The sequence below is a fragment of the Scardinius erythrophthalmus genome (genome assembly GCF_964197995.2).
Source record: "Scardinius erythrophthalmus genome assembly, chromosome: 22".
In the NCBI taxonomy this organism is placed as follows: Eukaryota; Metazoa; Chordata; class Actinopteri; order Cypriniformes; family Leuciscidae; genus Scardinius; species Scardinius erythrophthalmus.
The window spans coordinates 14619326-14631623 of record NC_138242.1 but is presented as its reverse complement, the minus strand read 5'-3'; the positions used below and the strand labels follow the sequence as shown (position 1 = coordinate 14631623).

Genomic DNA, 12298 nt, shown 5'->3' with positions numbered 1-12298 from the left:
CACCATAGAAGCTCTGCTTAATAAATGTGCAATTTAAATGGGAATATGGTACTATTGCATAATTTCCAGATGTGTCTAAAGATTAATCTCATTTGTTTAATTTTTATAATGACAAATGCTTATTCATGGTCTATGTAAATGTTAAAGATACCTATAGCAGCTGAATAAAGTAATATAAAATATAATATAAAATAAATGGAATAATAAATAAAATTAATAATTATAAAATAATGAATTGATAGCTTAAATTGTAAAACATCATTCATGTGGAGAATTATTGCATCCTTAAGTCTGTTCTTCTACACAACTAGCTACAAAGAAATTACTTATTAATGGAAGAAATCCAAATATTTATTTTTCTTGACTCAATTCCTTTTTAGGAAAGGAATCGAGTCAAGATGGCATGAAACGAAAATTCAGTATCTTTTAAATTCAAGTTACAGATCTTATCATGAACCATTTATCCATGTATAGATTCATTTTCTTTCTTTTTGACCTCGTAATGTTTAATCAAAATTACATAACTCGATCTTCTAGTGAAAACAAACTTCTGATAACGTATACCAGACATATCCAATCGCCAACGGCCATACTTTCAACAATCAATGCTAGAACGGAACCAAGTGCGGTCCGTGTAACGCTTCACAATTCAGTTTTCAGACCATACAATGCAAATGCAAAAATGAAAAATTGAAACCAGACATTCATTTTTCTTGTTTTTCCAGTATATTATCAATGGATATTTGCCTTTTTCTCCCCTTTTTTCAATTTTACTTTTGCTAAATTGTGACTTCAGAAACAAACATTTGAATAAATGAAATCTAACCGATTTTCTATTTTTCCATTTTTTCGTCTTGTAATTTGTGCCGTGGGCGGTACCATTAGCACGGGGGTGTGGCCGTGGACAAACTTAGTCTTTACTATCATTTCATTGATGTAACTGCTTTATTTACACTGCATGCACGTTTGAGGAGAAGTTTAAAAGACGGAACACAGGACAACATTTTTCACCAGAAGTGCCATAACTTGTATTATTAGGCTGATAGTCTACGCGTGTACTAAATTATAAGGCAGTCTCGGACCGGCCATCGGGAGCAGCCGGGAAAAGTGAAATCCCGGTGGCCTGGGTATGATTTGGCACATTGCCCTACCTACCGGTTTGTATTGACCTTATTAATAAAAATACTACCAAGCGAAAATATAGAAAAAAAAAGTTTCTTTTTTTTGTTAGGTTTTTAGCTCTCGTTTGTAATAGTCTACAATACAATAAAGATGCAGATGTTTTCACTATAGCGGGCATTGTTCGTTACCACGGCATCCGCTTGAGCTTCTGTGTGCTTTAGCTCTACACCGCTTCTCGTTCCCGTAAAATGCCCTTAAATCTAGCACAGTTGTAGAACTCTAGTCTGTTCATTACAATAGAAGCAGTTCGCCGGGATATGAGCAAGAGGCGATACTAGGCTAGCTAACTGTGCTGCAAATCAAAAGCAATAATATTTATTTATTTTCAATAAATAAACATAAATACCTTGCTACGTTTGGCACATTGCCCAGCTTGTTTTTTATTTATTTATTCGAGCACATTAAATTCGCCATTTGATAATGAATCAACACTATAGACATTAAATATTGTATACAAACGAGAGCTAAAAACCTTTAAAAAATTGTGTGGGGCGGGGGGGGGGGATATGCTTATTTTGGTCTATATTTTTGCTTAGTAGGCTATAATTTTTATCGTTATTCTAGATTCTCGTGAAGTATCTTGAAAAGCGCTGCTGCTCGCGAGCCACCCCCGTTCTGCTGCACTGAAAATGAACTGTCTGGGATCTCGTGGTTGTGGCTGCCTCGGCTACTGTACCATGTAAAATGAACAACAACAAGGATATAGCTATATATTAATAAAATAAAGTAAGAATGAATAGGTAAATACAAACAAGGGCAATGTGCCAAATCGTACCCAGGCCACCGGGATTTCACTTTTCCCAGCTGCTCCCGATGGCCGATCCGAGACTGCCTTATAATTTAGCACAGACTATTAATAATAAAAATGATGGCACTTCGGGTGAAAAATGTCGTCCCGTGTTTTGTCTTTTAAACTTCTCCTCAAACGTGCATGCAGTGTAAATAAAGCAGTTACATCAATGAAATGATAGTAAAGACTAAGGTAGTCCACGGCCACACCCCCGTGCTAATGGTACCGCCCACGGCACAAATTACAAGACGAAAAAATGGAAAAATAGAAAATCGGTTAGATTTCATTTATTCAAATGTTTGTTTCTGAAGTCACAATTTAGCAAAAGTTAAATTGAAAAAAGGGGAGAAAAAGGCAAATATCCATTGATAATGTACTGGAAAAACAAGAAAAATGAATGTCTGGTTTCAATTTTTCATTTTTGCATTTGCATTGTATGGTCTGAAAACTGAATTGTGAAGCGTTACACGGACCCAAGTGCCCGTTACATTCGGATGTACATCACATGAAATTAAATATTTGTTGCTACTTGGTCCGTGTACTTTTTGATCATTTCATTTTCTGTTTGGAATGGAATAACGAGAAATGAAAACCAGCTCGTTTATTCGTTTTTTAGTTTAGTTTAAAAAACGAAAAATTAGATTTTGGCTCGATTTTTCATTTTTCGTTTGTGGTTTACAAATTGGTTTATGGGTTCAATATTTCATTTGCACACACGTGGGCGGCGCTGTAACGCCCTTTCATCTGATTGGTCAAAAAGTTCCGCCATCAGTAAGCTACGAGCTTTTCTTTCTGTCAGGCAGAATAAGAGTCAGTACGAGTGCGGCACGGACAAATCATACACTATAATAAAATAATGTCTGAAAAAAACACTCACTGTTAACTATGCACAATATTTGAAGCAGAATATGTTGTTGCTCACGTAATTCGTGCTGCAAGCGACCCAATTAATGTGAGCCACAGTATGACAGATTATTTTAGCATGATATATTTCCCATTGATAAATACAGAGCAAATAGTTCAGTCTCTTTGGATAAAAGGGAAGTGGAAATAAAAATTAATGATTGGCTGAACGGTACAATGATAATATGTCCGTAACATTTACCGCTCTAGTCTTTTATTTACATCAAAAGGCCGGTAGGCGTGTGTGACGTATAAATAATTTTGAAAATTGAATAGAAATAAAGATTATATTTATGAATGTATGCATGTAGCCTCAGTTCACATGAAAAGAAAGAGACAGAAAAGAGAGAAGCTAGAAGTGAACGTACATTAGTACTGACAAAATTACAGGTTTGGGATTAATTAAAGTTAATTAAAGTCATGTTGGTTGAAGAGCACAGGATACCTTTAAAATGTTATTAGTTTTATTATAAAACTAATAATTTTTTATTACATAGGCTACTGAATTGGTCGAGTCTCTCTGAGTTTTCTTTATGTTGGCTTGAAAAAGCCAGCATATATTTAAACATTATTATTATGTAGCCTATTAATATTATGAGAAATTGACTCCGCCTAGAACTTAAATTCATCACCAAACTCAGCTCAGACCTTCAGACTGGTCTGACTCGCTTATATCTTTTCTATATCTTTTCTGAGCAATGAAGGCCGTAATGCTTAATGCTGTCCACTAGAGGGTGCGACAGGATAATAAGTGTTTTCTACTCTCTTTCCCTGTTTGCATCAGTTTAAATGACAAATAAATGCATGAATTTCATTCATAAATAAGCCATATCTGTGAGAACACGCTTTACACTTCAAGATCTATCTATCTATCTATCTATCTATCTATCTATCTATCTATCTATCTATCTATCTATCTATCTATCTATCTATCTATCTATCTATCTATCTATCTATCTATCTATCTATCTATCTATCTATCTGTCTGTCTGTCTGTCTGTCTGTCTGTCTGTCTGTCTGTCTGTCTGACTATAACAGACTATAACAGACCATCTTTTTTTAAACTGTTATTTAAAACGGTGGTCTGCTATAAGGAAGCGCATTTGTGCGGTCGTGCGGTATACGACAAGGACATTTTGAATATGAGCCTACTGTAAAATTAGCTGTCTCAAAAATGCGGATTGATCATTGCAGTTATTCCAGACGCCTCCCGGTGCTATTCGTATTGGAATTGTGTAATCACAGATTATGAACAGATGTTTTACACAACAAGGATATATTCCCATTAGGTTGTTGGGTTTTCATGTTTTATGGGAACCTTAGACATAATTTTTATACTGTACAAACTGTGTTATCCCCTCTAATGTAACAGTTATGGGTAGGTCATCTACGAACATGTTACGGACATATCATGGTACCGTTCAGCCTATTATTATCCCTTTTATCCAAAGAGACGGAACTATTTGCACTGTATTTATCAATGGGAAATATCATGCTAAAATAATCTGTCATAGGCTATACTGTGGCTCACATTAATGGGGTCGCTTGCAAGTAGCAGCAGCACGAATTACGTGAGCAGCAACATATTCTGCTTCAAATAGTGTGCGTAGTTACAAGTGAGTGGTGGTTTCAGACATTATTTTATTATAGTGCGTGATGATTTGTCGTACTGACTCTGCCTGACAGAAAGAAAAGATCGTAGCTTACTGAAGGTGTAGCGTTTTGACCAATCAGATGAAATGGGCGTTTCGGCGCCGCCCACGTGTGCAAATGAAATATCGAACCCATAAACCTATTTGTAAACCACAAACGAAAAATGAAACATCGAGTCAAAATCGAATTTTTCATTTTTTAAACTAAATTAAAAAACGAATAAACGAGTTTTAATTTATCGTTATTCCATTCCAAACAGGAAATGAAATGATCAAAAAGTACACGGACCCTACTTTCATTTCATCACTATGTTTGTAATACAGAGTCGTCAGAATAACCACTTGCAGCAACAAACCTACATTATGAATATTATTACAACTTGAAGTAGTTGGCTTCACTACCTCAATCTGTATTTGTCAGCTAAAGCTTGTGGGCGAGTTGGTAGATCAGGAAGTCTGAGGGTAGGAGGCAGAAATTTTTTGCAGGTTTCCACCTAGAAATCCAAATGACTGCATTAGGGGAGTCAAAAAAGAAAATGCCTCAGTATGTGTCTGATGCCACAGCACTCTCAAGAGGCCAAAAATTACAAAAGCTGCAGTTGACTAACAGGTTACAAATTAGTTAAAACATCTTAATACATCAGAAAATGTAAACCTTTTATTACTAAAATAACACTCAAGGTGTCATTTTCCTTCACAATCCTATATTTCGAGTTTATTATGTCCCAAAAAAAAAATCATTTCCCAAATAGAAAAACAAACAAACAAAAAAACACGTTTTACATAGCAAAAATTGTGAAGTATTTACATTGTGAGGAAAACAACTATCATCGGTTTGTCAGGACCCGTCTGTGAGAGGCTTTCTATTATGGTTCAATTCGATCACAAAAGGGCACTTCATATCAGATAACCTTTACATTAGGGACTTAGAAAACAAACATTTTAATCTCTAACAGGTGCATAAATACTGGTATGCTGAAGTTGGAAATAAATATTCAAACCCCAGAGATAACTAGTAATAACAGTTTGCTGATGGACACCATTAGAAACGTTTGAACCAAAAAGTAGATCTTTCAAATTAAAATGAGACCTTTGGAGTTTTTGGAAACAGTGAATTGAGGTAAATTGGCCATTTAGCTGACTGTCTAAAAGTGACAACTTATTCACTTCACACAAGAAATTCAGAACCATTTTGAGGTAAATGTACTACACCAAAACCAATATATTTAAACAACTGTACGTGTTAAACTATTACGTATTGTTTTCAATAGGAAGGAGACTGTGTGAAGTTACTAACCAGCAAAAGTTAAGATCACCTGGTGAATCTGCAGTTAAAGTCAACCATGCACTGATTAGATAAAAGGAATTTAAACTGAAGCCACTGGTTTAATCGGTCAACAAAAGGGGCACATTTGGATTATAATCTGCTATTGTCAAAAACAATTTGGTCTTTGCATACCCCTCTGATGTGCTTGCCTAGCCATTTCTCACATTCAATATCTGAACAACTCAACTAACCTTTTAAATGCTGCACTCTGCACAGTTCGGTCACTTTTGAAGTTAAATAAGACAAAGTCCGATATCTGCTAAACATGCCTCTCTTTCTCAGTGAATGACAATGTGTGCATATGTACAATAAAAACAAGATCATTCTGAGAGTTTCAAATCAAATGACTGGGAAAAAGAAAAATCACTAGAAAAACATGAATAAAAATAGAAAATTGAAAGTCTTGTGATGGTTCTGAACATTCTGAGTTGGAGTCTGTTGGCTCAGTCCTGGAACAAAGGATGGTGAAAGGTGAAAGTGTCATATCTTCTCCTGAATGAAAGGGTGCTGCAGGGCCTGGTTGATGCTGATGCGTTTAGCAGGGTCCAGCATCAGAGTCCCATCCAACAGATCCTTCAGCTGCATGACCTTCTTCCTTTGATCCTCAGGTAACCTCTGACCTCCGATCATGTCCGCAAGTAGGTCTTTAGTGGGGTTAATAGTGCTCATCACAGTTACCTTCTCCTGAAAGTTTAAATGAAAGTGCAAGAGAAAGAGAAGGGTAAGAAACAGGAAGCAGATGTGTGCAGCGATATAGTTTATTAAAAGTAAATTAAATTAGAAAATCACTACATGTGAGATCTGAGAACATACCCTTTCAGTCACTTTGTCAACCTCGATGTACAGGAAGTTCAAGTTCTGGTCAAAATGTTGGTCTTTAAACAGGCCTTTCCGGATCATCTACAGACAAATTAAAAATAAAACACCATGTAGGACAGTGGTTCCCAACCTTTTATTGTCTGAGACCCCCTTTTTCCCAAGAAAATATTTTAGGGCCCCCCCCCCCCCCTCACATTTAATGATATTATCGCTCTTGTTGGCTAGCAGCAAGGATGACAAAATATGTTGTTTTCAAGCAAACGGTAGGCTATGTTTATTATAACCAGATATGTTTATGCACAAATAATAGCCTATAGCCTAATATTGAAAATACAATAACAAAAACATCAGTGGGCCATTTGTAATTTAAAAACGTAAGCCTAAGAGTAGCCTATAAATTGGCCCTATTTGAATCGCAATAAAAAAATATCAGTATTCACACTGGTGTGTAGGTAAAAAAAAAAAAGATTGAATAGCCTATATAGGCTATTACAAAATTACTGCTGTCTGGGACCCCAATACTTGCATGTTATTTGTGAGGCTTTATCAATAAGTGTGAGGATCTGCTGGTCGTGAGTAATTTGGTCAATGGTGAAGAGATCTTTACAGGGTAAGACATCTTTATCATCCTCAAGGGTCAGTCTGGCCCATTTGTATTTGTTTTTTAAGGCTGTCATGGTTAAAATCCCATTTTTGGTCAGCCAGGCCAGGGAATGGATCAAATTAGCTAATGTAATATGATCGTTCTCCTTAAAGCATGCATTCCTTTTTTTTTTTGCGCTATAGCGATCGTTAATAAACATGCGTTTGTTAACAGAATAATGCGTCTTTTGGAGCCGGAATTACTTCTCTGTGTTTGGCTATGACGAGTCACGCAGGTCAAGTACCACTACTCTTCAGCGGCGGCGATCCGAACCAGTGTTAAATAGTCCCAATATAAACACTGATTATAGGTGTACCATAGTGATTCAGAATAAGACAAAAACACGGTTTGGAAGATGGATTCATAATGAACTCGCTCATTATATACATTTTGTAAATTTTTAACATAGAAGAAGTTACGGACGACTTGAATGCTCATTACTCAAAACTTTTCAAAATATGACGCGACCCCCCAGAGAGCTCGCCGAGACCCCCTTGTGGGCCGCGACCCCCCTGTTGGGAACCACTGATGTAGGAGACTTAAATACAATAATAAAGTGAGTAAAAGTAAAAAAAAAAAGGTATAATATGGAACTTTTTTGTTCAAAATTTAAATATTGAAACCTGTTATAATCGTTTATAATTTAGACCTGTCGTGATGGTTTTCATTGGAAAGTGTGTACATTGATCACTCGCCCGTGCGCGTCTCGTCATATCCGTAAATAGAAAAAAGTTGCTCTGGCTATTTTGATGCATTTATGGTGTGGCAGTGGCATAGGTTAGTTGTCACAACGAGCGAGAAAGGATGACATGGAGCAGCTAAATCTCGAACCTCCAGGGAATCACTCGTAAAAAAAAAAAATTTAAAACACAAAACAGAGAACGTGACAAAGCTTGTAATAAAACGAGAATCAAGATTGGCTTTGCTTTTCAGAGATGGCGAGAACTGAGGGATTTGAAATTATGTGAAAGCATTTTTGAGATGCTGTTTTCATTACTCAACAGGCGAATAAGGTATTTAAGGTATTATTGAACAGATAAACTGCCATTTGTAGCTCATTGTAAAACTATCTATTTTGAAGGGTCATTTCATTATGGTTGTTGTAGCGCTGTGCTGGAATTTATTTCCAAGGAAGTACCGCATATTTACGGAGCCCCCCTAGTCCCACTTTGTCAAAAAAATTAATTATAACTATCTTGTGGCCGTAAGATAGTAACTCGTGGCCGTAAGATAGTAACTCGTGGCCTCAAGATAGTAACTCGTGGCCTCAAGATAGAAGATAGTATCTTGTGGCCTCAAGATAGTATCTCGTGGCCTCAAGATAGTATCTCGTGGCCTAAAGATAGTAACTCGTGGCCTCAAGATAGTATCTCGTGGCCTCAAGATAGTATCTCGTGGCCTCAAGATAGTATCTCGTGGCCTCAAGATAGTATCTCGTGGCCTCAAGATAGTATCTCGTGGCCTCAAGATAGTATCTCGTGGCCTCAAGATAGTAACTCGTGGCCTCAAGATAGTATCTCGTGGCCTCAAGATAGTATCTCGTGGACTCAAGATAGTATCTCATGGCCTCAAGATAGTAACTCGTGGCCTCAAGATAGTATCTCGTGGCCTCAAGATACTAACTCGTGGCCTCAAGATACTAACTCGTGGCCTCAAGATACTAACTTGTGGCCTCAAGATAGTAAAGTGTCTGACACATGGACCCTTTGTTATTAAACTGGACCCTGTAGTGCAATACTTGACATTCTATGCAATATTCTATATTTTAATATTCAGTGTACAATATAGTTTGCTGCAGTTCTGCTTCTATTTATTTACTAGTTCTGTAAATCTTGTAGGCTGCATATCCATAGTCCTTTATAATTCTTCTTCATATATAGTCTATATATTTTTTACATGTATATAGCCTACTTGTTTATTTAACAACTTCTATTATTATTTATATTCCTTTTAGAGATGCACCGATTGATTGGCTGGTGACCGGAATTGGCCGATTTTCACGTGATCGGCCATGACCGGCGACTGGCCGGTCAGTCTGACATATACCGATTTTATGCCGGTCAAATGCAGTCGGGCGCCGCATGATTAACCTTTTGAGCGGTACGGTCTCATATATGGGATTTTTATTTCTGTGCCCCTGAGAGTACGGCGCCACATTTAGAATGTTCAGTGACGTCGCATCACTGCCAGATCCAAACTGTGCTTTCGCGCATTGGCTGGCGCTGAGCCAGAGTCGGACGCGTTCAGCGCTGTCATATATCACAACTAAGCAGTTTTTTCAACTTCATAATGTTTATTTTTGGTTTCAGATATTTAAATACACATAAGCACGAGTAAAACAATACATTTGGAGTTTGTAAAATACACACTGATGTCTGTGGAAGCAGCAATAACAATCTATCAAATATAATTTGCCGACATGTGTTATTCATATCAGACAAACATCCTGCAAGACAAGGAACTATAAAGTTTACTCTATTCTTCTCAGTTCACCGGCCACTTTCTTGCATTTATTTCGGGAGAAACTGATGAATTCACGTGCTGTAAATCCGACTGACAGGACAACATTGCAGCGCCCATCTCATGTTATAACTTAGATCAAGATTATTTATTAAGGTTTTTAAACGACCAAACACACTCACTTACACGTATTTGAGAATCGGAATATCAGATAGGCTAGTTGATGACATGGTAAGCAAGTTTGTGAATACTTTGAATAAAAAAGGAAAAGCGAAATAAAAGCGACACATCTGTCATACAGTATTATTGTGGCTGCGGTGTAACGCGTGACGCGTCGCCATGGAAACATTAAAGGGAACGTTCGCCTTGAAAAAACTCACTTTCTCGTGGCCACGAGTTAGTATCTTGAGGCCACGAGTTAGTATCTTGAGGCCACGAGTTACTATCTTGAGGCCACGAGATAGTTATAATAATTTTTTTTGACAAAGTGGGACTAGGGGGGCTCCGTACATATTAATTCTTTCCCCGCCAGTTTTTTTTTTTTTTTTATGTTGCTAACCAGAACGAACAGAGCCTCTGCTTTTAAACAAACAAAAATGTAATCTAGCTTTATGCATTGTTTTTTTTATTAAAACTTGAATGTGGGCAAGTTTATAAAAAAAAATTAAAAAAAACATATTGAACAAAAAGCTGAGAAAAATCTAATTTTTGTCGAAGACTACGTTTGGATTGGATTCTGAACAATGATCAAAACATATATGGAGTAAATGGCTTCCATCAACACCCCAAAAGCTTGCACAGTCATATACCCCTTCCTGGGTAGACATTTCATTCGGTAACATTAGGAGGTTTCGATTTATATGCGGTTTAATGTTTGATTGTGTTATTTTATGTGCTTCTATCGCTAGTTTCTGCTTCCCATGTGTTTTGATCCGTCCTAGATTCTGTACTCTTTCAGGAGATGAGTAATAGTGCCTCCTAACGTATAACAGTGACAACATGGATTGCCGGAAAATTCCGTCAATGGAGGGAAAAGAGTTAATGGGTATAGCTACAGTAATGTCTTCAGCTACTCAGCTTGAGATGCTTTCCATCTAAACTAGTTATAGTAGTTAAGGCTAGTAGTGAATGTCGAGCAGTAGGACAGTAGGAATCTCTCTCTCTTTTTTTATAGTTATGAAAAAGAACCCATGTGGATTCTCAGTGTAAATTTCCAGTACCTTGTTTGGCATCTTGCCCTTCACATCCATGGCCAGTTTCAGCATGTGGTTGTTGGATCCACCAGGGAACAGGATCTTCCCTGCGTACAGCTCATACAGGGTACAGCCGACTGACCACATATCAATGCCATAATCATATGGTTTACCAATGACTAGGGAGGAAGAGAGATTAGATCCAATTACTAGGCCCACATAGAAATGGTTCACATGTTCTGCTGTTATCACACAATTACAGTGCAACTTACCGATTTCAGGTGCCCTATAGAATCTGCTGACTAGGTAGGGAGTGATTTCATTGTCGGCAACATGGGATGCAGAGCCGAAATCACAGAGTTTAAGAATTGTCTTTGACTCGTTCACCTGCAGACAGAGAGTTGAGTGAGTGAGTGAGTGAGTGAATGAATGAATGAATGAATGGATGGAGGTCTTTGGAGTCAGGGGCCATATAAATGATGCTAACCAGTATGTTGTCTGGTTTGATGTCAGCATGGAGGATGTTGCAGCGTTTCAGTAGTTTGAGGGCCAGAAAGAGCTGCTGACTGTAGGAACGTACTGCCTTGATGTGTAGCCCCACGTCTTTACCATACTTTTTCAGCACTTCCCGCAGATTCATACTGTGACACACAAATATGGCAAAAAACAGCTGAGAGTAACTTTTGCATTATCTTTAAGATTATTAGTGATGCATTACATGTTAGTGACCTTATCAACATTAATATTTATTAGGGATGTGCACAAGTACTCGGACGTGGCAGCAACGATCGATCATGAAAACGATGATTGTTATTTTTTTCTGATTGGCTATTGCAGCATTTTGGGCGGTTCCTGATGTCTGATTGGTTAGCGTTAGGACAGCATGCAGTCCAGACCGGCGAAAAAGTGACACTATAGATTTGAAAGTGCACACAGTAATGCCTGGGAATTACTTTGATAATGAAAATACAGTTAAGTGCAAGATGTGCAGCACCACCACCAATATATCATATGCATAACATTATGAGAACACTACTGTAATAGAATTCTTTGTGCTTTAGGTGCCTGTGTTTCAGCGTTGTTGTTAGGGGAAGAGCACATTCACAATGGAGGTACACATTCAGACATGCACTGTCAAGTTCACGTGAGCATTCGCATCCTTTAGTGCAAATGCATGTCAAAATATTATTATCAGATTAATCTCATATAGGATGCGTTTAGTTGAGTTTATTAACCTGCTAGCAAAACACTTCAGATTACGCTGTTCATTCACTCTTCAGCATCAGCTCAAATGGCAATGCCCGACATCGTCTCAAAAAAACAAATCAT

The 12298-nt window shown here is 37.5% G+C and overlaps 1 protein-coding gene across 1 annotated transcript in view; it reads right to left on the bottom strand.

The window, feature by feature from the left end:
• Window positions 1-5172: 5172 nt before the first annotated feature.
• prpf4bb (pre-mRNA processing factor 4Bb) overlaps window positions 5173-12298 on the bottom strand; it is a 26661-nt gene continuing 19535 nt past the window's right edge. The window contains exons 11-15 of the mRNA XM_081353018.1: window positions 11457-11610; window positions 11242-11356; window positions 10997-11148; window positions 6668-6754; window positions 5173-6538 (exon numbers count right to left, since the gene is read on the bottom strand). Coding sequence (XP_081209144.1) covers window positions 6335-6538; window positions 6668-6754; window positions 10997-11148; window positions 11242-11356; window positions 11457-11610 — 712 coding nt within the window. The 3' untranslated portion in view covers window positions 5173-6334. The remainder of the gene's footprint in view (window positions 6539-6667; window positions 6755-10996; window positions 11149-11241; window positions 11357-11456; window positions 11611-12298) is intronic.